This window comes from Lonchura striata, chromosome 1A (assembly GCF_050655825.1).
Source record: "Lonchura striata isolate lonStrDom1 chromosome 1A, ASM5065582v1, whole genome shotgun sequence".
NCBI classification, from domain to species: Eukaryota; Metazoa; Chordata; class Aves; order Passeriformes; family Estrildidae; genus Lonchura; species Lonchura striata.
In genome coordinates, this window is record NC_140741.1 from 4284226 (window position 1) to 4310033 (window position 25808).

General features: G+C 42.5%; 1 protein-coding gene across 2 annotated transcripts in view; it reads left to right on the forward strand.

Annotated features, from left to right (window-relative positions):
- Window positions 1-25808, forward strand: part of ST8SIA1 (ST8 alpha-N-acetyl-neuraminide alpha-2,8-sialyltransferase 1) — a 110908-nt gene that overhangs the window by 34843 nt on the left and 50257 nt on the right. For both annotated transcript variants that reach the window (XM_021529969.4, XM_021529968.4), the window contains exons 3-4: window positions 18194-18303; window positions 23414-23506. In XM_021529969.4, coding sequence (XP_021385644.1) covers window positions 18194-18303; window positions 23414-23506 — 203 coding nt within the window. The remainder of the gene's footprint in view (window positions 1-18193; window positions 18304-23413; window positions 23507-25808) is intronic.

Genomic DNA, 25808 nt, shown 5'->3' on the forward strand with positions numbered 1-25808 from the left:
GAGAAGGATAGCCATTGGGGTGACCTCATGGTGGCCTTCCAGCGCTTGAAGAGAGCCTACAAGAAAGGTGGAGAGAGATTATTTAGAAGGGCCTGGACTGACAGTACGAGGGGAATGGCTTCACACTGACAGAGAGTGAGTTTGGATGGCATATTAGGAGAAAATTCTTTACCATGAGGGAGGTGAGGCACTGAAATAGAGAAGCTCTGCATATCCCATCCCTGGAACTATTTAAGGATGGGGCTCTGAGCAGCCTGGTCTAGTGGAAAGTGTCCCTGCCCATGGCAGGGGGTTGGAACTTGATAATCTTTAAGGTCCCTTCCAACCCCAACTATTCTCTGATTCTATGTTATTTGCTTGAGATACAATCAGATACTACCATGTTCAGGTGTGCATTTACACCAGATTGTTGTTATGGTGCCAAGGTAGTCCCTATGTTTTGTGAGTTTCATGTTGAATAGCTGTTTGTTTGAGAATAGACCCTCTGAGAGATAAGGAAATAGTAGAAAAAAACCTATCTAGTGGTAATTAGCTATGTTGGTTTCTCTCTAAAGTTTGATATGTGCTCCCACTGAGCACTTGTAAGGCTGAGTACTTTTCTGAAGCCTGCTGTTATATGAAGCCTACAAAATAAATAGCATTTCCTAGTAGACCAGAAACTTGTATTTTGTGCTTTCAAAGGGTCTTTGTTCATCAGAGGTAAAGACATAGAGGCGAAGAACATAGAAGTGTTCAGCATGGGTCTACTCCAATGTAAATTAGATCCTTCTTGCTTCATTATTAGCATTTTGATCCTGCAAGGAACTCCTCATTTGCAGTAATTTGCTATGCAAGATATAACACCTGGTTTTATTTTTTTAAATATAAGCTTTTGGCCCTTTTTACATTTTTCCTCTACTCTGAAGTTTGTTATGCCAGTTAGCTCCATGCAATATTACTCTTGCTAACCATGCAAACTTGATTTTCACACTCATTTGGTTTGTAAAGTGCATGTTAACTGTGTCCCTGCTATATTTTCTCCTTTCTTTCCCTTTCCTGTGAGCACTGCAGGCTCTCTGCTGTATGGAACACTGCACTTGATTCTCTCTGCCAGCTCTTGTGGAGGGTAATCACCCAGGGTAAGTGACCTGAGAGCCCAGCTTGACCTGGCAGGGCCCTCAGTGTGAGGCATCTGCTGGAACAGCTCTGCCAAGTCATTTAACACAGATGTTTACAGATGTGTGAGCTTGCAAAAATGCCACCCTTTTTATTCAGCAGAGCTTCTTAGTTTTAACTTCACTGATGAGCTGTGTTTTCCTTCCTTCAGAGCATCTCCAGCTGCAGAAAAGCAGGTTGGGCTCTAAGTTGCCCTGCTCCTAAATAGTGTCACCAGCTGAATTGGGTTTTTGTCACACATTTGTCAAGGGCTAGCTAATGTTCTGCATGACTCTGCTACCATTACTTCTCCGTGGAGATGACAATGCAAAAGACAGATCAAAATCAAACCTGATTTGCCAGGAGACCTCACTGAGGTCTTGATTACAGAAGTTCTTCTAATAGACACTTGGTTTTTAAACCTGCAAGAGCAAAACTCTGGCCTGTCAGTTAGATCTTGCCATGCCTGAGCTGAACTTGGAGTTGGTGTCTGACTGAGAGGGGGAAAAATTGTAGAACAACAGTAAATACACCTTTTGTTGAGAGCAACAGGTATTTTGGTAATATAGAAGTAAGATGAACTAGCATATGCATTCTCCCAAAGGGTTATTTGTGGTTAATTCTGTTATAGGTAAGAGGGTGAGAGGAAATCAATATTTTTTCAAAGCTCCCTCATTCCAGTGTGCTTTTGTGCTGACTTTTGTCAAAGACATCTGCTACCCTCAGTATTCCTTTGGATCAGTCCCCTTCTCTGGTGGAGAATTATGGCAGCTCCCTGGTCTGCTGCTTCAGTGCTTTATCCAGCTTTTCTCAGCACACTTTTGTCTCTGCACTCCCTCCTAGGTAGCCCCCAGGTGTCCCCACCTGCTGCTGCTGTTTTCAGTCTTTATCAGTATCACTTTCTAGCTGGCCTTTTACTCACAGCTAGGGGATCATTTGACTCCCCAGCAGTGCTTTCTAGGCTGCTGTGTGCAGTCCCTGCAGCTCAGCACAGACCTCAGAGACAGTCATTGCAGGGATGCAGGCGAGGAGCACAGACCCCATTTTGCTTCTGTTTCCCAGCATGGAACACTTCTGGCTCCTCTGCTTTATCCTGCTGTGGGCACAGGAATCCTGCAGAGACAGACACTCCCACGGGAGTATTGCTCCATCAGTCCAATACCAGAGTAATCTGCACACCTGGAGTGAAATCCAAGGGTTCTAGAAAAGAACCCCTTTTCGTGGTCAGTTCCTGAGCTGTGAAATGAGTCGCTCATCATTGGTGCCAGGCAGGAGCTGCACTTGCTTTGCTGCTGCCTATTCTTTTGTCTAGATGGCCTTTTTTTCCCCCTGTAGTAACACTGACATACTGTTCTGATTATATTCTGATAGCTCTGTTGTGGCTTTGAAGGCATAGGAACACAGATAAAATAAACCTTGTCAGGAGAGGTAGTATTTTTAAATAAAAGCAAGGTGCTTTTATAAAAAATATGTGCTTGGCTCTTGCAGGGCACTCCTTCTCTGCAGATCCCAGGTGATAGGTTTCACTTTTCTTCTGGGCTTGGGGTAGCAAGCAGTTAACTACCTGAGGGATGAGCAGAATCTGAGTTTCCTTACTCTGCAGGTTCACTGGTGATGCCAAGCTGGGAGGAGATCCCCAGCCCTTCAGAAGGACTTCAACAGGCTGGAGGGACGGGCAGGGAACACCTGCCTAAAATTCAGCAGAGGCAAATGCAGGCTCCTGCACCTGGGGAGGAGCAGCCCCAGCACAGGCTGGGGGTGCAATCAGCACAGAGCTGATGGGAAGCAGCTCTGCAGAGAGGGACCTGCGGGTCCTGGTGCACCAAAGGCTGCCCAAGAGGAGCACAAGAAAGGCACTGGTGTCCTGGGGGCCATCAGGGAGGGCAGTGCCAGCAGCTGAGGGGTGATCTTGCCCCTCTGCCCAGCCTGTGTGGCACATCTGCAGGGCTGTGTCCAGCCCCGGGCCCCTCAGCACAGCAGGGCCATGGAGCTCCTGCAGCGGGGCCAGCGGAGGCTGCCGAGAGGATTCGGGGCCTGGAGCAGCTCTGGCAGGGAAAGGCTGAGGGAGCTGGGGCTGTGCAGCTGGAGAGGAGCCCCAGCTGAGAGGGGCCCTCAGCCCTGGGTGTCCCTGGCTGCAGGGAGGGCTCCGAGCAGGGCCCAGGCTCTGCTCTGGGGCCCAGCAATGGCACCAGAGCCACGGGCAGGGACTGAGCCCAGGAGGCTCCACCTGGGCAGGAGGCACAGCTTCTGTCCTGGGCAGGGACCCAGCCTGAGCAGATTGTCCAGAGAGGCTGGGGAGTCTCCTCACTGGGGATATCCCAGACCCCTCTGGACACAATCCTGTGCCCTGTGCTCTGGGATGGCCCTGCTGGAGCGGGGAGGTGGCACCGGTGACCACTGCTGGGAATCCTTCTTCAGCCAGGCTGTGAATCTGTGACCTAGAGCAGAACTCCAGTGGAATTAGGTTATATACTGGACATTATAGGTTTGACTGGCCATATCTGGAGGGAAAAGTGTACAGTTCTTTTAGGTTTTAAGTGCCGGTATGAGGTTTTGGTACATTCTGTATTTGCCTGATCTAAGCCACAGCTGCTTCTAGTCATATCCAGTAAAATTTAGTGGTGAAAGGAGCTGAGATGGTAAAGAGCATGGTGGAGTCACAGCCCTGCAGGTGTTTTAGAAACAGCTGGATGTGGCACTCGGTGCCCTGGGTTAGTTGACAAGCTGGTGAAGGCCAGAGGTTGCACTTGATGACCTTGGAGGTATTGGCCATCCTAAATTATTGTGTTATGTTTTCCTTCCTTTGCTCCCTCCAGTTGTTTCTTTGTGCTGTTTTGATCTTTTCAGATCACAGAGAAACCCCGGTTCCATTCTCAATCAGCATGTTGTGATGACATTTGTCTGTGGAATTTTCAAGTCAGTTTGATGTTATTTTAATGCTCTACAGAGCATGATTTTGGAACCCTGGAAGATTATTTTGTTAAATATCTCATTAGCGGATCAGGTGGGGTTCATTTTTGAAATCACCTTAAAACTTGAATAAATATGGAAAATGTAAGTTGTGCAGGATTCCTGATTTGGCAGCAATCCAAGTAAGTCACTTCATAGCCCTTTTCCCTGTGAATTTAGGAAGTTTCTTCCATCTTCTGGCAAATACGTTAATACCCTGTTGTGCTTTCAAAGAAGCTAAGTACAGTAGAACTTGCAAAAATGTGAAAGATATATGCTTGGCTTTGAGTAGCCTTTCTACCAGAATTCATGGTTTTCCAAAAAGCATTTTCTCTGAAACTATGCTTTCAGAGTCTTTTTCCTTTCACTAACATATGCCTAACTACCACTTAATTTGCCGTGCACTCTAAATTCCTGTCAGAAAGAGTAAATTTAAAAACCACAGGTTTTACTTTAAAATTTGTCTTTTGATTGCCTTGTCTTTGTTTTGCCTTCAGCGGATGTCTAGCTGCTTATTCGAGGGATGAAAAAAGCTGTCTCTGCAAAAATGATGAGCTGAGTGAAAATAATTTTTACTTTACTGGTGTATTAAGAGCAGTTTGTGCTGTACTTTGATATTCTTCCCACTCTTTTGGGACTTGCAGTAGTTTCATTTGGATGGAGGAGAAAAATTTTGATTTGAGGGAAGGAGCAGAAAATAAAGTGGATGTAGTCGAGGCTGTGTTGCAGCCTGTAGGTTCTCTGAGGTTTGGAATTCTGTGCTTAGATTGCCATGGAAAGGCTGCTGGCAGATCATATCCCAGGCCAAATCCTGGAAAGCTGTGAACAATCAAAACAGAAATTAAACATACCACACATCCGGATTGCAGTCAGAATGCTGAAGAGTGCTACCCTAAATTATTCTCTATTTGAAATTCATACATAGACTATCTCAAATTTAACATTCACTGTAGAAATTACAGATTTTTATGGAGAAAATAAGTATAATTTCTATCCTCACAGCTGCTTGGGCTGTTAATTGAATGACTGAGCATTACTCTTGTGCTTTAGGTTCTTTAAGGCACCACTGTGGCTGTGAAAATGGATATAAATTACAATAGTGTTTAGAGAAAATGAATTCAGGGTTGTCCAATGAGCTGTGTAGGCTATTACCTCATCTGCTGGGTCAGCACTAAGCACTTGCTCTTCTCATGTATTTATTACAGTGGTTTTTTCATTCATGTTTGGAGTTTGTTGTTTTCTCTGTTTATTGCTGTTATGGCCTCTAATTGCATTTTTGTTGCTGTAGCCTCTCTTTGTAGGTGTATGTGTGTGGTACGTAGGAATATACCATGACATCATTCAGCACTTGGGAAGCAACTGAAAATATTCTATCTACCAAGGAAATCTCTGTTGAAAACTCTCCATGTTAGGACTTGAAATTTCTTCATATGAACACATGCTTCATGTTAGGAACTACAGGAGGATTTTATCTGACTATGGTGTGAACTTTTGCCTTAGATGTCTGTCCTTCATAGCAACCTGTTCTGTCACAGACAAAAAAAAAAACTTTCTTTTGTCTGTCTGCCTGTGTGCCTTCATTTTTGGAATAGGTTGTGTGTGGCAGCTGGGAGAAAGAAGTGCTGAGTGCTGGCTGCCTGGAAATTTGCATCCACCTATGTAGTGCTCTTGGAAAGGGGATTTTTTTTTCGCCTTTTACTCACCCAATATATGAAACTGAGGAGCTGTTCTCTGGAGCACGCCCTGGGATGAGCAGCATTCACAGTATGTGGGGCTGGAGAGGAAAATTCCTGAGGGAATGTTTAATTTCTACCCCTGACTGGCTGACAGAGTGGAGCTCCTGCTCTGACACACGTGGGGTTTGTGCTTGTTGTTCTGTGTGGCTCCTGGTACACGTGAATTGCTGTAAGTTCAGTGGAGCTCTTGCATTTCTTTGATGTACTGAGTTTGGATGTCTGAATTTTAAGTAGGAGTGGGAGAAGTGATGTAAACAAAACCATGTAGCCTGTGACCCACCACTTTGCCAAACTTGCTGTGAAAGACTTGCCCATTTTGAATTCTGATGTGGAATCATTGCTAATTTATCTTTAACAAAGTGCTGTAAAACCTCCTCTTCACTGGAATATTTGGAGTGCAGAGTCTGCCAGTCAGTTGTGTCTAGAAGTGTCCTCTTCAGGCTTAATGAAACCTTGAAAATTCTTACTGCTTGAGTGGAAGCTTTGCCACTGAACTATTTCATGAATGAAAAATGCAGGCCATTAACTTAATAATATCCATAAACTTTTCAGTTGAATCTTGATGTAATTTATGAAAGATTAGACTTCACAGGCCTCCAAGATTTTCATACAAAAGCTCAATGAAACTCAGCAGTTCTGGTAAGGTTTCTCTTTGGGATTTAACTCTGACATGAAGCACCCAAATGTGCCATTGCTTTGCTGACAAAAAGGAGAAGCTGAATGATAAAGAAGAGGATATGTAGTCTCTGGCAGTGCAAGACAGAGTCCCATTTGTTTGTGGTGAAGAGTACACAGCTTTGTTGAAAGGTATGAAAATGTAAATAAGATACAAGGGGGGGTGCTGTTAAAAGGAATCAGTTTGATCTGCTTGTTCTCTGCATATTCTAGAGTCACTAAAATCTTCTTTACTGTGAAAAAAAGGGCACCATATCACTGCTAACTTGTTTGTTAGCAATGGCATGGTCTAATATCTGCTGTTTCTAGGCATCATAAATGGCGTTGTCAGAGGACCAAGACAAAATTGGAAGGTCTATGTGGTTCATTTCTGTAGTGTCTTTACTAGTGATATAAAAAAGAGAAAAGAACCAAATCTGACTTTGTAATTACAGGTTGTATTATAGGAGATTCTATGCCTAGGGGAAAAAATAATTTTCTCTAAGTGTGAATTTTTTGGGCTGGAGAAAGAATATTGGAAAAGAATATATTGTAAAACGGTCAAAAAGTCATTCTGCAATCATTATTGCCTGCCCTTTATAAAGTCTATCTAGACATGTGTGGAGAGCAACAACACTTGAATATCTCTCTGTAATTGACTTAGCTCAAAAAAAAACCAGTGATCCTGTGGAAGAATTAACCCATGGGCACAGTTACATGTAGTGACAGGACAGGAGAGAATGGCTTCCAGCTAACAGAGTAGGTTTGCATTGGATATTAGGAAGAAAGTCTTCACTCTGAGGGGGTGAGGCCCTGGCAGAGGGTGCCCAGAGAAGGGGTGGATGCCCCATCCCTGGAAGAGTTGAAAGCCAGGTTGGATGGGGCTCTGAGTAACCTGGGCTAGTGAAAGGTGTTGAAACAAGATGACCTTTAAGGTCTCTTTCAGCCCAGGCCATTCTATGATTTTATATATCTCTTATCAAAAGCCAACAACCAACCTGTGCTGTCTTCCATGAGATCCAACATGTGAATAAAGAAAGCTAAAGGAAAATGTAGAAGCTTCATTTTGGGGAGTATCAAAATCGGACAGCTCAGCCTTCTAAAGGTGAAAGGTTATGACAATTGTTGTACGACATATCTTGGTAAAAGGATGAAAAGTAAAGCAGCAGAATGAGTATAAGAGGAAGAATGGAGTAATTTCCTCAGCCAGAGAAACAAGTCTGGCCTAAGTATGTCTTTGGAAATGCTGCATGGAAACTGCAGCCATCATGTTTGAATGTTAGTGTTGTATGTTAGCAAATACTAAGAGTGGATTCAGTATGAGCCTAATTAATGACCTCTCATCCCTGCTGGGGACTCGGATATTCCTTGCTGGCACACTCCGAGCTGTTTGTTCTTTTATCTCATCCTCTGCCAGGTCAGAAGGCTCAAATGTTTGCTGATAGGAAGCTGTCCTTCCTCAGCCTGGCCATTAAACTGGGGCTGAAGTAGGCCCCAAAAACCAAGTGGAGGGAAAGGCTCTAGGTTCAAGGAGCTTGCTGTAGTGCAGGGCTAATTACTCAGGGAGTATTCAATCCATTCCTGTTGTGTTAAGAGCTTCCTGCTGCTCTAGATTTTTAGCAGGTTTGGGAATTGCTTTAAGTGAAAAACAAAATTTGTTTTAGCTTGATAAGGAGCTCAAAACCTACTTGCTGGGTCTGACAATACCTTAAAAATAACAAAATAATACGGTGTCCTAGCAGCTACTGTGATTCCACTGAACCATGGAATCATTAAGGTTGGAAAATACAAGGTCATCAAGTCCAACCTTGGACCAATCACCACCTTGTCAGCTCAGGCATAGCACCGAGTCATTTCTTGAACACCTCCAGGGATGGTGACTCCACTGCCTACCTCCCTGGGCAGTCCATTCCAGTGCTGAACCCCCAGGAGAAATTCCATCTGGAACTTCAGTTCCATGGCTGTTTGTTCAGCTGGCAGAAGAGCATTGCAGTTTATTGAAACTTTTCGTTGTCTTCTCCTTGTCTTCTCCAAATGGCAGCCTGGAGCAGAGGGTGGCACAGGATTTGTGCTGGGCTCTTTGCTCAGGGCATGGCTGTAGTTGTGCCTGGCATGGAGAACCGGGGCCCAGAGCATCCCAGAGTATCCCAGAGCTGTCCAGGGTCCTGACACACACAAGCAGCACCCAGGAGTGACCCACTGGCCCTGCTGGAGCAGGAGGTGTGCTGGATTTTGTGAATCCTCTGGTGCTAAAAGCAAGGAAAAGCCTCACATTTCAGATCCTAAAGCGTAATTGTGCAATCTTGGTCTTGGGCTGGGTCCCTCAGGCCTGCCCTGTTTGGCTGTGCTCTCAGTGGGGGAGTTGTTCTGTCTGTTCAAGCCAGGTCTTACAAGTTCTCATAGATAAACATCATACCCTTGATAGCTCAGCTACCTCAGGTGGCATAAAGTAGCAGGATGGCCCTTGTGACAGTGTTGGAAACAAAAAGCTTTAATAAAAGGCAAAATAAAAAAGCTCTTTACAGAGAAAAACAGAGCCAGGGCAAGAGGTTCTTGCTCCTGTGAAAACTCTTCACAAAAGCCATTTACTTCTTTTGTTCTCTTCTTTTCTAGGGAGTTGCTTAGGCAGGACATTATGGCTCCAGTCCAATTAGCTATCCTTAAGTTTGAGGTGAAGTCTCCAAGGTCCTATGAGATGTCTTTTAACCAAATTCAGGAGAGAAACTTCTGGGATTTTTTCCTTTTTAAGGGGACAAAGGGTAACTTGTTTACTCTGTCAACAAGGGGGCACATTCCTACAGGGAGTGAGCCCCAAAAGTACTGTCACAGAATTGTTTAGGTTGGAAGATACCTCCAGGAGCATCGATTCCAGTCTTTGAATGATTTCCACCCTGTCAACTAGACCAGAGTACTGAGTGCCACATCTAGGTGTTTCTTGAACACTCCTAAGGATGGCAATTCCCCCACCTGCCTGGGCAGCCCATTCTAGTGCCTGGAAAACCCTTCAGTGAAGAAATTCATCCTGATACCCAGCCTGGACCTTCCCTGGCACAGCTGGAGGCCACTGCCTCTTGTCCTGTTGTTTATTACCTGGAGCAGAGCCCAGCCCCACTTGGCTGCATCCTGCTTCCAGGTACTTGTGGAGAGTCGGAAGGCTCCTCCTGAGCCTCCTTTCTCCAGGCTAAACACCCGCAGCTCCCTCAGCTGCTCCTCACAGGAATTGTGCTCCAGACCCTTCTCCAACTCTATTGCTTGTCCCTGGAAAAGGCTTTGTGTAAGCTTGCAAAAAAAATGGCATTTTCTGATTACTTTTTAATGAAGCTATGTCCTTATATAATGAAATGGCACTTTCCCCCATTTAATCTTATGTTGCTAAGTGTTTTATTTTTGATGTGGAAGTGACTGCTGTTCATTCAGATCAGTCATTATAAGTTATTCATTAATTATTCTCGTGCCCCTGTGTGAAAATATGTTTTAAGGCATTTTGTTTTTATTACCAGAAAAAATAAATAGCTAATGGAAACTTCATTGGTTCTGTAATTGCTGTAATTATTTCCCCTTACCTCCTTGGCCTTCTAAACTTCTGTTTTCATAACCTTTAGACATGGCATGGCATGGCACTGCACTTCCCTCTAATTGCTTCCTTATTTGGTAAGCATGGCTTTTTAAACACGTTGGTAGTCCCTCATTATGTGTCAATCCTTTGATGCTGCTGACCTCCTTTCTGACTTTCCAGCAAGGGCTTTTAACCTTGGCTCTACTTCTCTGCAAAGACCGCCCTGAAGAAAGTGTTCTAAATGCAGACCTGTACCACTGCCTGATGTGCAGTCCTTGAAAGTCTTTGTGCTCTCTTGGTGTGCTGTTATTTGCTTTTCAAGTCTCATGTGTCAGCTTTTCATGTCTTGTTAGCTCCATCAGGCAGATCGTGTGCCATACTTCCTTCTGTGTGAAGGACAGACTAAAGGTGTAAGATGCAGGTTGATACATTGTTAAACAACCTCCCTATCTGTTGTAAAACTTGGAGTTTTCGAAGTCTGAGATTTGTCTTAAAAGTTATGTTTTGCCTCCTTGTTGATAAGGTAAGTGAAACTTTCTTAAGAGGTTTAGTTTTTCTCATTAATAGAGGAGAAAAAAATGGAAGTGTGCTATTAACATAAGCAGTCTTTTCACGCTGCTGAGAAGCCAATCTTGGTGTTTAAACTCTGCTCAAACTCTAATTGCAAATTTCCTGGACAGCTCAATCCTTGCCACTTGTCTTTGATGTCCTTTTAACCAGTGAATCTCAAAAGATGTCAGTGATTCCTATGAACTATTCAGAGGTAACAGAAAGGCAAGGATCACTTGTTTATGAGAGGATCTTTTCCTTGCAGAGGTTCATTGTCTGAGGTACTGTCAAAATGGAAGTGTGTTGCTACTGTGATGCCTCCCATGATAACTAAATCCATATTTTGATGCCTAATTAAGTTGATTATCTCTGCTGTACCTGCTTATTCCTATCAGTGGGATCAGGAATTCAGAGATCCATTCCTTTCTTTAAGTGTTATTGTCCTTTCTGCAAGTAGGATTGGAAGCCCTTTTTATTTTTTATGAGCCAAAGCTAGTCTTATTTATTGCATATTCTGTGTCTTGCTAATAATATTGAGGAACATGAAATTATTGATAAAACTTTTGTAAAGCTGGGAAACATAAACAGCACCCCTTCCTGAGCAATAGTTAGTCTTGCAAAATAGCCAGATATCTTCCTTGCTATGTGATATCCCACACTGCCATGAGAACAGTTCAACATTCTTTGCTTATTCCTACACCAGACATAAGTAAGCAGATACCCTGCAATTTTCCCTATTCTCTTTTGGTTTCTGCTTGCTACTCAAACTGTGCATCTGGAAATCACTGGGGGAGAAAGTAAAGGCAAGAGCTGGAGGATTTTGTCATTTGGCAGTCATATTATTTGGTTTTGTCTTTGTTTGTCTACCTCAAATGTAAGAGTTACTTACTTTAACAAAGGTTTTTTGTGCATGAGAGTTAATGTGTGCCTGCAGAGAGTAACTTGCTCAGCCAGGATATTGTGCACTGCAAGGCAGGAGATTAACTGCCTTGAAGTTTATACTGCATTTTCCCTGACCTGCAAGAAAAGTCGTTAAACTATCATAAATGCTTGTGTTGTTTATTAGATTTGCATGATACTAAAAATGTAGTTTTCTGCCCAGAAGTGATGATTTGTGTTCATCCTTGTTTCCGTGCAACACACAGTCACAACTTGAAAAAGTTTTGGTGCCCTTTTTTTGGCTTAAGCTTGAAGCATTTTATTAAAGCAACCCTGGTGTTGAGAGGTTGATGCAGTTTTTTCTCTTCTCCTCAGACTTGGAGCAGATTGAGAAAACAGGGAGGGAAGTGCTGGAATACCTGCTGTTCCTAGGTGTCTGGTGCCAGTGATGTGGGAGGCTGTGTAAAGGCTGGGCATTTAACCTGAGCCAGCTGCAGTGAGGGGGAGGCTCCTGTCTCCAGAGGTGCTGACAGGGCCGGCAATCCCACCCAGAGGATGCTGCTGTCCTCCTTGTGCCATCTGGTGCTGTCAGGAGCTCAGGGAGAAAGGAGGATTGGCTGAGTGTTCCTGTGCATGTTGGAAGAGTTCAGTGCTTTCCCTGTGACTCGAGGTATAGCCCCATCACACAGGATTTAAACAGAGGAAATCAAAGGAGTCACTCAAGAGTATGAGAAGGGGGTAATGGAAGCCAGCAGAGGCAGTTGTTTATAGATTCTGGTGAGGCTGCTCCTCAAGAAATTTGTACACTATTTTTCCATTTTCTACCATTTACATGGGACTGGATGACTCCACAGAAGATTTAAATATAGCTATTTAGGAGGCAACATAAGTTCTGCTTGAGGCTTCCCAATTGTGGAAATGTTGGAAGCTGTAACATCTCTTAGAATAAGAGGAACCTTCCCCAGCCCCACCATACCACCAAATGATATTTTCCTTTTTATGATTTTTAATCAAAAATGCGGGGTTCTAATGCATTGGAGGTCTTAAAGTTTGGATCCAGAAATCGTGCAGACCTTTGGAATTTATCACCTATTTATTCTTTTTGTCTTGTCAGGGAGAACACCCTTGACATGGCCAGAGCACTAATTGTTTAAAATACTGTCTATGACATACAGTCAGTAGTCTGTTCCAATGTACAAATGTGCTTTTTTTGGTTTATTTTATTCCATAAACCCCACACTGTGCTGTCCTGGCTGTATGGAGGCTGACTCTATTGAATTAAATGTCACATCAGCAATTTGATATGTTCTTTTAATTCCAGACAAGTGCTCCCTTGCAGTGACATCATGCTGGGTAGAAAGCTGTTAAAGATCACACCATTTTGAAGTTCCTACTTAAAGTACAGCTGGAACTAAAAATGACTGCCAGCTTAGTCACTCCTACTCTGTGGTTTAATGTGAATAATGTTGCAAAGTGTTCTCTCTTCAGCGTATGGCTTCTCTGCAGTTCATGGATCCTTTTGGGTAGCAGAGCTTTTCCTGCAGCAGTACAGCAATGCATTTAGTCTTCCAAGTGATCTTTTGTAGCCTGTGTTCCTATGTAAATAGTTCCTGAGGTTCTCATCTGAAAACACTGCCTGAAACACATATTTGTGGAGAGCAAAGTTTGCATTGAATGCAAAGCTTGAATGTGAGTTCCACCTCAGGGCTGAATAAAGGCACTGCAGTCATGGCTGAGACTTGGGGACCTACAGAGGAGCTTGTCCCACCTGGACAGCTCCTCTTTGGTGCAAACACTCAGCTTCAGGTTTTACACGTTCCAGCCAGCAGTGCCCAAATCAGCTGAAGAAGGGAGCTGGAGGCCCAGTGTGGGATCACTGCTTTATCTTCTTTCATATCGCTGCCGCCATTTCTTCTTGGAATAATCACATTTGAATCAGAGTCCCGCCTGTTCCAGTGAGAGAGTGTAGGTTTAGGCTAGATGTGTGGAATCAGAGATGTATTTCTGTGAGGGTGTGAGGCAGTGGCACAGGCTGCCCAGAGAAGTTGTGGGTGCCCCATCCCTGGAAGCATTCAAGGCCAGTAGGTTTGGATTGGTCTGGTGGAAGGTGTCCCTGCACAGAGGTGGTGGAACAGGGTGATCTTTGAGGTCCCTCCCAAGCCAAGCCATTCTGTGATCCTGTGCCTGTCCCTTGCTGTCCCTGGGTCTCTCCTTGCTCTGGGCTCTTGCACCTGCTTAGGATGGAACTGGCAGCTGAGGAAACGGGGAGAACCAGAGACCCCATTTCCCTGTCAGGACACTCCTTCCCTGGCAGTGCTGGGTTTCGTGGCCAAGCTGTGGTGTCTCACACTCTGCAGGCAGCACACAGGGCTGTCAGACCAGACCTGACCTGAGGAGCTGCTGCCACCCTGCAGCGCCTGACAGCAGGAACAGGCATGGCAGGGTCCTTGGGAAATTCACTGCAACCTCACCTTCTCATCAGGATGCTGCCTTCGCAAAGGGGACAGCACAATCACAGCAGCTCTTTCAAATTCAAAAGGCTTGTTCAAAGAGAAATTATTCTAATTGATGTTCTCAGCGTTTTCAATGATTTTTGGATCTTCAGCATTAAAGCAGAGGCTGAATACTGTAGTTTTCCCTGTTTTTCCAGTAAGACCCTGGTTTCTGATTCAAGTCTTTGGCAGTGAGTGGGCAAAAAATTAGTGCATTAACAACCTAACAATGGAATCAAAGTGATTTAGGGTAGCATTAGCTAAAATTATTTTTGTTAGTATGTGTAATGTTCTTTTAACTGATGACAGTGATTTATTTCTACTTAGATGAATGATTAAACTAATCAGTGCATTGCTTGAGAGATGCTGTGTTAAAATAGTCCCATATTCAATTGGGAGTTTTAATATATTGCTCTGTGTGCTTATTTGTCATGGAATTTGCAGAGGGATGTGCAGATTCTGCTTTTGTTTACATAAATATGAACTAGAACACCTTCACTGATTATCAATAGAGTTTCATTGTTTAAAAGGGGAAAAATGAGACAATGGGGCCTTCCTGTCTCTGGTTTTATTGGGAGATACCTTTTTAAAAAATTCATTATGCAATTCCTTTAATAAATTACTTATGTTTACCAGGGAATTCATCCTGCTTATTTCCAGTATGCAAGATATACTATTTAAAAGTATTTGTAAAGTCTATGGTAATATATTGCTTAATAATGGGGATAAGTTGGTGGTTTTCTGGTACATTTTTTCTATCAGACTAAATAAACTGGGGCTGGTTTCTTTCCAGTCCACCCACAAGACTCTGGCCATTCATAAAAATTTTGTGACGGAAGGAAATAACATATGTGTTGACAATAACTGAGTTTCAGGAAGCTAATATTAGTGGAAATGCTTTTGTTACAACTATCCTGCCTAAAGCCAGCTTTTATTAGGTTAGATTTGAATTCTAAAGAGAAAAACAGCTGAACTTTTTGTGACCATTTAGCATAAATGTCAGCTGGGTCCCTTTAATGTGAGAATTTACACACAGTCAACTATGAACTGATCATTTGCCTAGTAAAGTGTTGTAATGTAGAAGGTAAAGAAGGAAAGCAATAGAAGCTTTTTTTTGGTGAGAGAAAAAAAAGCCATATATTTCACAGTTGCCTATGGGCAATACTTAAATCTAGGACTTGTATCAGTTTTGTGTGAGCAGACAGTTTTGTGTTTATTTGGACAAAGAGCTCCTGGACTGTCCCTGCAGTCTCAGCAAGAACACAGATCTGTGAACTGAACGTCTGAAACAAAGTCATGTACAAGATAACAAAAGCATGGTTCTCTCAGGTCTTCCTAAGCGATTGCTCTTTAAGCTCAAAGCACCTGAAATGGCACCAAGCAACAGAGCCAGGTAATCCTTTGGACTTTGCACCCCCTGCACGCTGGTAATGGTGCTGGAACGTTGCCTGTAGAAAGTTTAAATGTGTATTCTTCTGGAAAACAGGCCGTGGAACACTTTCAGCTAAAGGGTGGTGCGTGGTCTCTGATGTCTGTGCCATGTCCTGACTCTTCAGGACTTTGCTGGGGCAGGTAAAAGTGTCTGTGGGCATGGTGGCTTTCCACCAGGAGCCTTGTTCAGCCTGGTTTTCCTCCTGTGTGCATAGAGCAAGTGCATCTTCACAGGCTGGGCAGAGGGACAACCACCCTGATCATATAATCTGCCCCTTCTGCTTTCCTTGGCTTCTTCACATCACTCTGTCAGCCCTGATCTTGTTCTTCTGCTTCTTAGACTCTCTGAAGTGATACCTAGTCCAAGATGTGATCCAGACTTGGGAATTATTTTGTCATTAATCAGTAGGTGTGATTGAGTAGTTGTATTGTGAAACCTGTGGAAATTTATAGGCTTGGCTAATCCTTTGTTTTAAGGGAAAGGGAGTGCTATTCTGAAATGAACAGCCTGTTTGGACAAGAACCACCAGGAGTGAAGTTAACAAGACTAAGCAGTAAATGGAGGGGAGAAGAATTAGAATGATAAGCAAGAGATATATAGGTAGTAAATAAGGGTTTGATTAATGAAAAAAAAGTGTAATTTGGAACCTATGTGTATTGATGCCATTGTTTGTTAAAATGTAGAAATTGTGTCTATTTACACAAAATGTGGGTTCCCGCCATGCTCCCTACTTTGTACAAAGGAAAATAAAAACTAGAACTACCTAAGGTTGGTGTGGGAATTTTCTGTACACACCAGGTAGCAACCCTGTGTTCAGGGTAACAGAAGGACAAGAGTTACAAAAATTCATCAGCTTTTGGAAACCAAAGTACACATGCGAACAAGACCTGGTATTATCTCTGAGCAGAACAGGAAATAATCCTCCCTTGCAGCACAGCAAGTCATCTTAAGCAATATTAAAGGCTGCTTGCAACTCACAGAATTTGGAAGCATTTAATAACTGCTAAATGTCTATATTTATGCTAAATTGGGGGGTCTAAAGGCACAGAATTTATGTGACAGTGCCCACTGCTCTTAAAAGCAAGAGTTAATTCTGCTGCCTCTGTGGTTTGGCACAGCCTTGTATAACCAGCTGTCTCAGAGGAAGCTTTGATGTATCTTTGGGAAAGGTACTGTTATTTATGGAACACATATAGTGTGCATTTCCTCTGCTTCCCACCCCCATGCCCTCACAGAGAATGTGAGTTCTCATTTGATCAGGGTCATCTCAGAAATGAGATGTCCTTTGAATCTCAAGATATGCTCCTGGTTCAGTAAGTGTAAGTTAAAAAATCTTCTTGAAGGCAGATGCAGGACAAGAATGCAGCTGCATATTCAGTATTGCTCTGCTGTCCTATCAGGACGTTACTAACCATGGCTGGCTCTCAGGACACTAAAATTTACTTTTCTGCTTAAGCCTATCTTAATCCAGAGTTAGTTTTTTTCATTAAAAAGCAGGTTGTGACTTTATGCAAGCTGAACAGAGTCTAGTTTGCAGAGAAAGGTGGACAAAGCAAGTAAATCTAGGAAGAAGAGAAATAAGACAGTAGGAGTAAGTTCTAAACATGCAGAGTCTGTGCTGAAATCCTGGCTCTGTTTTCTGGACCATGTCCTGTATTGCAATGCCTGGTGAATTTATGATGCAATGGCAGATGTTGCTCTGTATGTGCAAGTGAGGCCACCCAGAGAGAATTGTTCTGTGCTGCTGCATCCTCCCTCCCTGGCATCCGTGTGCTCTGAGGCCTGTGCAGTAACTCCTGTCTCTGATGCAAAGTCAGGCTTCGACAGACTTGATAAAATAAAAATCCCTGCACAACTTTTTTTTTTTTTTTTTTCTTGGGGAGAATATGAACTCTTGTATTGTAGACAAATCACATTCTGTAACTAAATCACACTGCTTTAAATTCACATGTCTCTTCGCCACCTTTTTTCCTTTTTTTTCATATGCTGGGCTGCACTGAAGTGCTGTGTGCTGCTTACATGACTGCCCCAAGCTCACAAGAGGCTTGGGGCTAACAGAAATGTGTCCCATCCATATTTTGAGATCCTCTGGAATGAGGACTGTGCAGATCTAATCTATTACTGTGTTGGGTGCACAGGATCTCATGACCATTTGACTTTGCACTTTCATGCCCTACTGAGAAGCTACAAGAGCTCTTCAGCTAAAATGCTCCCATTCTAATTTTAATTTATGCTAATACTAATTGGTAATGTGTCTGAGCAACTGGCTGTTTAAGGAGCTGCTGTCAAGCTCCAAATATCTTTGCCTAAGGCTCTGGATTGACCTGTCCCAGCAACACAACCGTGGAGAGAGCCAGGGTGACTCAGATTGTGAGTACACTTCTGTCATCGCAGCATTCCCAGTTCCTTCCTTCCTCAGAGCTGTCTTTTGTATAGCAGCTCGGGAAGATCACTCTCAAGGATTATGTTTTTCCTGTTTGTCTTGTTTTTCCTGTGTCCCTGCAGCTTGCCTGGAAGGCTTGTGAACTGCCTGACTTTGGCCAGTTCTGCATCAGGACCAGGCAGTTTTGGTTTTGCAGAAAAGCATCTCTGTATCACATTTGTTGCATTCTGGTTTGGGGAGTGGGGAACAGACTGGTTCTACATGCACTTACCAGCTAATTTCTGTACTTTTTTTTTTCCTTCACTCCTAATTATCCTTTTTTCTTTTTGTCACTTTGAGCCCTAACACCTCCCTAGGCTCTCCAGGAGTGGCTGCTACAAAGATGTTTGTGTTCTCCTCTGTAAAACTGGTCTCGTTTTGTGTTGCTAGGCTACTCCCTTCCAGCTGCCACTGAAGAAATGTTCCGTGGTGGGAAACGGTGGGATCCTGAAAAAGAGTGGCTGCGGCAGACAAATAGATCAAGCAGATTTTGTCATGCGGTAAGACAGAAAGCTTAATGACACATTATCCCCCCTTCCACCTGCTAAACCTCAGCTTTTCCGAGCTGTTCAGCTGGCATTAATCCGTGATCATTTGCCTGGTTGCCCTGCCTTTGCAGGGTGCTGTACACAAGCAGTTTGGGTGGGAGTGTGAGGAGAAGCAAAGCAGGGTTTTGGCTTGGTTCTGCCAGGGGATGTGGGCTGAGGGACGGTGCTGGTCAGTGATGTTATGTGTAGTAAATATAATTCGCGCCATTCCTTATATGAAGTATATAATATTGGATACTTGTTCGATTATGCCTGTTGTATTAGTTCCTCCCCACACCTTTGCAGGCGAGACTGGGTGTATATTGGAAACTGATTTAGAAGTAAAAGGTTGTTACTCAGCCAGGAGATGGGCCATGACTGGACTCCAGGTGTTTCATCAGGTGCTGATCATCACATAAACAGCCCAAGATGGATACATGGAAATCCTCAGACAGATACATATGAATGCAGCCTTCCTGTAAAATCTCATCAGGAATTCACCTACTCCGGACACTGAATTATTATTTCTCCTCATCACCAAAAAAGAAAATCTTATTAACCTATGGACTCTGAATAGAAGAAAAGACTGCTGAAATCTTGGCCTCAGGTGGAATTTTCCCTATAAAAACCACTTGGGCCAGGATGGAAGTGTGTGGGCATTGGGGAAAACCTCTGCTTAGGCTGACTCCTTGTGGCACACCCAGGGTCAATTCCCGGGCTTGGCTTTGTTCTTTCCTTGTGACTGGCTAGATAAAATTTGATTGCAAAATAAATATTTTATTTTTTCATATTAATTTGGCTGGACAAATTTTCAGTGAGGTGGTGAGGGCTCGTGCAGTGTCTCAGGGGATGCTGAGGAGCTGCTTTTCCCAGTGTTATAAATGAGAATTTATTCAGCCAGACTAAAAATAAGGAAAGAAAATAATTTTATTAGCGGTCAAATTCTATCTAGCCAGCCACAGAAAAAGTGCTGAGCCTGGGAATCGGCCCTGGGTGTGCCACAAGGAGTCAGCCTCAGCAGAGGTTTTCCCCAATGCCCACACACCTCCATCCTGGCCCAAGCGGTTTTTATAGGGAAAATTCCACCTGAGGCCAAGATTTCAGCAATCAGTCTTTTCTTCTATTCAGAGTCCATAGGTTAATAAGATTTTCTTTTTTGGTGATGAGGAGAAATAATAATTCAGTGTCCGGAGTAGGTGAATTCCTGATGAGATTTTACAGGAAGGCTGCATTCAGATGTATCTGTCTGAGGATTTCCATGTATCCATCTTGGGCTGTTTATGTGATGATCAGCACCTGATGATCAACGCCTGGAGTCCAGTCATGGCCCATCTCCTGGCCGAGCCACATCCTTTTACTTGTGACTCAGTTTCCAATATACACCCAGTCTCGTCTGCAAGGGGGGGAAACGAATACAACAGGCATAATCTAACAAGTATCCAATATTACATATTTCATACAAGGAATGGCACGAATTATATTTACTACACAGCACCAGCATTTGTGCAGTGGTAGCCAGGGTGCTTCATCCTGGTCCGTGCTGTCCTCCGAAACTAAATGCCATCTGTGTGAGCCTTGGAGCTCAGAACAATTATGGGCTGGTTTATGGGGTGAGGCTTGAGTTACAACAAGCCAAAATCTTCCTTTGTTTTTCTTTGCTCAAGACTGAACTGTGGCTGTCTGAGAAAAGGCCAAATTTCTTCCCTTGATGTGAGGCTTTTGTGATTCTTCACATTTCCTTTCCCTCCAACCTTCCTTAATTTACAAGAACCTGTCAGGAGGGATGTTGAACCAGCTCCTGCTTTCGTGATTAAATTTGGCACTTTCTAGGTCTGCGGTCCTTAAGGAAGAAAGACAGAAATTAGTTCCCCCCTGATAAACATGAACAAGAGAAATGTTGTGGGGGAGAAACTGGAGGAATGCTCCAAAAGAGACGAGAATTGGAGTGTCTTTGGGTTTCTGATGGGTGCATAATGAACACCCACTGTAACAAGTCTCCTTATTCGATCCTGATGGCTTATTATAAAACTATACAAATCTGCTCTAAACCATTCCTGTAAATTCTGGTTTGCAAAGACTAAAAATGCCTTCATTATTAAATGCTTGTTAATGCAAAGAAACAGAACAAATTAAAGGCAAAGGGAAATGTATACTTGGAGCACTTAGAGAAGATGTAAAGCACAGAGGGAGAGCAGCACTCTGTTTGCCATTACTGTGAAACCCCTTAGGTGTTCCATAGACTAAATACAAGAAACTGCAGTGTGTGTGCAGTTTATTTCTTTATTCTACGTTTTCTAGAAATTCAAATGCTGTAAGAGCAACCAGTTACAAAAACAACAGAAATTTAAAAATAAAAAAAAAAAACAGCAGCTATTTTAGCTTGATCATAAACCCCTGTTTCTCTGCAGGGAGGGTAAAGCAATCATTCTATGTACAGAGCTTGCTTTGATCTAGAAATAAGTGGCAGGGAGAATCCTGCTAGAATCACAGTCACTATCTGCAGGCTCTGTTCTATTAGTGATATGAAATCATTTTTATGGAAAATTTAGTTGATCTTGCCTAAATCTCATATCTATAATCTGAGAGCTGAGAGAGAAAGAACGCAATGGTGATTTCTATAACACTTTTCATTTTTTTGGAAAGAAATTTGTGTAATATTTTCAGAGTATTTCTGCAGTGTGAGATGTCCTTCCAGGTTTTGTCCTTGTTTGTTAATTCCCTTCACGTGGATTTTGATTTCACTTATGTATATTTCCATAAGCTTTGTCATGTGAGAGAAGATGACTGCAGTCATATGTTGTAATTGCTGAAGTTATTTAATGAGTTTAAACTCATCTGGTGGCTGAGCATCTCCTACAAACACAATTGTTCCAACCAGAGAGGAAAAGAGCAGCAGTTTTCAGCCCCTAAGGCGTAGCAAGCTGCATATGCAATGAGAAAGGTGCATATGGTCTACATGTCTAGGTATTGTGGTTGTAATTGGCTCTTCTTCTGATTTTCAAGTTTCTAATTCTTACCCCTAAGAAAAATAAGTTTCCTCCCCACCACCCTGCTCCCTACCTGATAATGCTTATTTTAAGAGCCAAATGTTGGGTAGTAGTCCTAAGCCATGTCTTTAACTCTATTTTTCATGTACTCACTTCTCAGTACCAGTTATAACAGTAAGACAATTAAAAAGAAAGTTTCTTAGTATGAGTCTTGTGCTTCGGTGTGTCCCTCACTTGCAGAACACTCAGCTGAGCAATGCAAGAAAACAAGTGGGAAGGTCAAGTAACAGATGTCCTGCAGTTTCCTGGGCATTCTCAGGCCATTGCTTAATGTTTCCTGCACCGTAAGGTGGGAATCAGACTGGCTGATGATGTGTTTAAATAATGCATCTGTGACTGGCTTATGAAAGAATTGTCATTATCTAGGTGCTGGGATGATAAAAACTAGGGTGAGGTCTTAGTCCTTCATGGTGCTTTCAAATCAACTTGAACCAAAAATGGTTTTTTAAAAGCATGCCCTATGAGCGTGTGTTTATTCAAAGCAGAGAGTATCAAAATGTGATCTGCCAGAGATATTATGCCACCTTTCTACCCTAGGGCAAATCAGCTATAAATCTTCCTTCACAAATATTTGTTTGACATTTATTTTGCTTTATTTTAAGGAATTTTTTATAGTTAAGACTTCATAATTTTTTATGTCTGAGAATTAAAATTTCCCTATGTTTCTGGACTTTCCCTTTCCCCTTCCTGTCAATGATTGCAGTCTCTGAAACCTCTTATTTTGATTATTTTTTTGTCTTCTTTTGAATTTCTTTAGCTTCTCTTAATTTGTGATAGAGTGAACTAGAAGCTACTTCCTGACTGAAATCTCAATACATTGTACACATCTTAAGAAACACAGTCATGAAAATGAGAAAATGTTCCTGGAAATTTTGTATTTCTTGGTGAATGTGATTTAATTAATCTGTGTTCCATGTAGTTAGGACATTGCTGTCCTTTTCCGTGGTATTTCTACATGAGAATTTAAGGTTTAGAGAGCTGGTATTTATATGCAGATAGAGGCCGATATAGCACCACTGTGGTTTTGGTTGGGTTTTTGTTGTGTTGTTGTTTTTGTTGTTAGTTGGTTTTGGATTGTTTGTTTGTATTTTTTAACTTAACAAAAACTTCAGAGAGAAAACCCCAAAAACATAAACACCTAAAAGCCTTTCTCTGAAAAAAATCCAAATTCTGCTTATCTTTGAGAATCATGGTTTTATTTTTTGCCTTTTAAGCATTCCAAATACTCTTCATGTCATGTTTTAAAGGAGAAATTTGAAATTAATAATGTTTGGAAACCAGTTTTTTTTATATATTGAGTAGATTTCACCTGAGTAATTTTTGGGGCAGTGCATAGGCTTGGATACTGTTTGAATGTATCTTCATCTCCTGCACCTTCCTCCTCCTCCTAGGTCTTTACAAAGGACTGTTCACTGTGTGGATGTTTCTCTCTACTTCTGGTTTATTGAGTCTTGGTTCTCTGCTTCCCAGAGTAAATTTGCTCAATTGCTTTGGCTTTATTCCATCATCACCCTGCCCACCAGAACAAGATTGTGAGCAGCACTGAGACACACGTGTCCAAAATACCACCTGATTTTTCCTCTGTTTCCTCAGTAAATTCTATAAGATGATGGCACCTCACAGTGTAATATTAAAAATGCCAGTTATAATGCCTTTTATACCACAGAGTGGTATTATCCCTCTGAAGCCTGATACTGGTAAACAAGACAAAATGAAAAACAGAACTTATAAAGAGTTTGGGTTTTTAAAAAAAGTTCTTCTGTACGTTGTAACAGCCTCTTCCACAGCCTTTCAGCCTGTCAGAAATGTCAAGTGCCTGTCTGGTTTTCCTTAGCAGTTACACTGATCTCATCTCTGCAAAAGGTTTTATTTCTCTATTTCCCCACAATCTGGTACAAAAATGTTTATAGGTGTGGTATAGTAGGGAGCAATTGTAGTAATACATAGTATTATGTCCAGTAATACGTAGTTTTTACATTTTCTGAAGCCTGTCAGTCCTGAATGTCATCTAAAATCTCCACTGTCTTTATGTGCAGGTGCAACCTTCCTCCTCTATCCAGTCAATACAGCAAGGACGTTGGATCCAAAACCCAGCTGGTGACTGCAAATCCCAGTATAATTCAAAAAAGGTAGAGAGCAGATTGTTCCTTTTCTGGTTGGGGGTAGACAAAAAGAAAATTGCTTCATCTGCGTTATAGAAATTAGTGCATCAGTGTTGTGTTACTAACAGTCTGATCCTGGAAGGGGATCTGGGAAAGGTGCAGTAGGCAATGGCTTGGTGTTAGCTGAAATAATTGAAGGCTAAAGTCTGATCCTCTCAGTGTAGGCAGGAGAGCTAAGGGAGGCACGTGCTGATGGGTGCCCCAGACTATTGTGCTGGTCAGGCCAGCTGGCTGCTGCATCCCACAGAAAATGAAGATGCTGATTTGGGTTTGTCTTTGTTTCAGCACAGAAAACCTCTGAGTCCTCACTGCATGTGCATTATTTGTTTGATACTGACTTACGGAGTATAAAAGGGGTTAGGATGGAACTGCTTGGCAGGGTGTGATCATACAAGCTTTGCATTCTTAGGAAACTGGGACAAATTTTTGTTTATTAGAGTTGGCTGAAATTTTCCAAATGTCAGTTGCTGATGAAAGTTGGGGGGAAGAAATGTCAGTGCTCTCTCTCTGATTTTGTCTTCCTGACTTTTAATTGCTGTGTTCTTTGTTTGTCCTCTGGAATAAGGTAGGTTGTTCTCAGTCAGAACAAGATCTGGTACTAACCTGCCATGTTCACTGAAAAACACAAGAGAAAAAATATGAACCAAGGGGATGAACAGGAAATGATTAGGCATAAAGAAATGTATAATGTGAGTACTGGCAGGTGAAGGATTGTGAAAGGAAGCAAAGCAGGGAAAATAAATGCATGGTAGAAAGCCAGGTGCTTTAAAAAGAAGGCACTGGTTTGGAAATGGATGTTTGATGGTATTTAAATGTAGTATTTTTCCTCTCTTTCAGGCATTGAAGGGTCCTGTAGTTTAGTGTGTAGAAGAGATGACAGTCTTTGACAGAATAGAACAGAGAGGACAAGCAAGAGGGAAATTGAGTAATAATAATGTCAATGAGCTTCAAGAGCTGATTGAAGGCAGAGGGTGCCTGAGTAGGGAAGGCACAGAAATGCTGTGGGATGAGATCAAAGTCAGACAAGCAGAACTGGCAAGGGATGGCACCAGGTGCCAGGCAAAACCAGGGAGTTATTCAGGGCAGTGGATCTGAAGACAGGGAATATGAAAATGCTGTGGCATGTAAATGGCTAATTGATTTAAGAAGTGGAATGAAATGGCCAGAACATCCCATCAAGGAAAAGATCAGTTTGGCCATGGCATTTGGGGTGGAATGAAGAGGAGCAGCGTGAAACACAACCTTTCAGAGGGCTTTACAGTTTTCAAGACAAGAGGATTATTTAACTCAGGTATGTTTGTTTTGCACCCTCCCCTCCATCATGGTCTGGAGTAGAAAGCTGACTGGTAGTTACTATTTTTAAGCAGGAAAGGGAAGGAGTTTGTGGTGCTTGGAGGAGTCTGTGGAGCCACACTGGAGTCTCCAACAAGAGGGGAAGGATGGAGTGAGCAGATGGAGAGAACGAGGTGCTACTGTGTGAGGGGTGGATATCTCGAGGAGTAGAGGGGGTGGGAAATGGGGAAAAAAGAAAGAAAACAAGATTGTGATTAATGTCAGTTTTCAAAGTGTGTGGATAGTTACTGTGATGTGAGACCTTGGATGAGAGAGTATTGTGGAATGTATGTGCATGTGTATTGATTAGGGGGAGATACACAGCAGTAACTGAGAATGACACAGGGAGCAAATTCATAGCACTGAAAATTGGCAGAAGCCTCCTTTGAGGCTTTGCTTCCTCTGCCTGGTCAGGAAGAAATGTTTTAATTTTTTAAAATAATTGACTGATGCTTCCTGTGTGCTGCCCAAACTAATTATTTAATCTGCTGTGTTAGAGTGGGGAAATAAAGGTTATATCTTGAAAGTTAAAATAGGAAAAAAAGACTACAACTCTGTCATCGCTCCTATGGAAAGAAGCTTTTTAGAAATTAAGGTTACTTATGCATCCAGACTTTGATGAAATTCAAAGATATTCATATTTGTGACTGATTTATCTGTTTATAAGATGTGAGTTATCTAGCATCCCATAATGGGATTATTCATTGCCATTCTTCCCCTCTCCTCTTGTCCTTACTTGAAGTATGTTGATATTGATGAGGCTTGACACCTCAGTTGTCTCTCAAGTGTTTTATGGCAGGTTTAGTGACTTGGTCCTGCAACACCATTCATGGTTTCTAAAAGATTAACCCTTACCAGATGATTTATGCTGATGCATATTGAGTAGGGCAAAGTTTTCATAGCAGGTATGTGAAAGCGATTTTCTGTGCATTTCTAA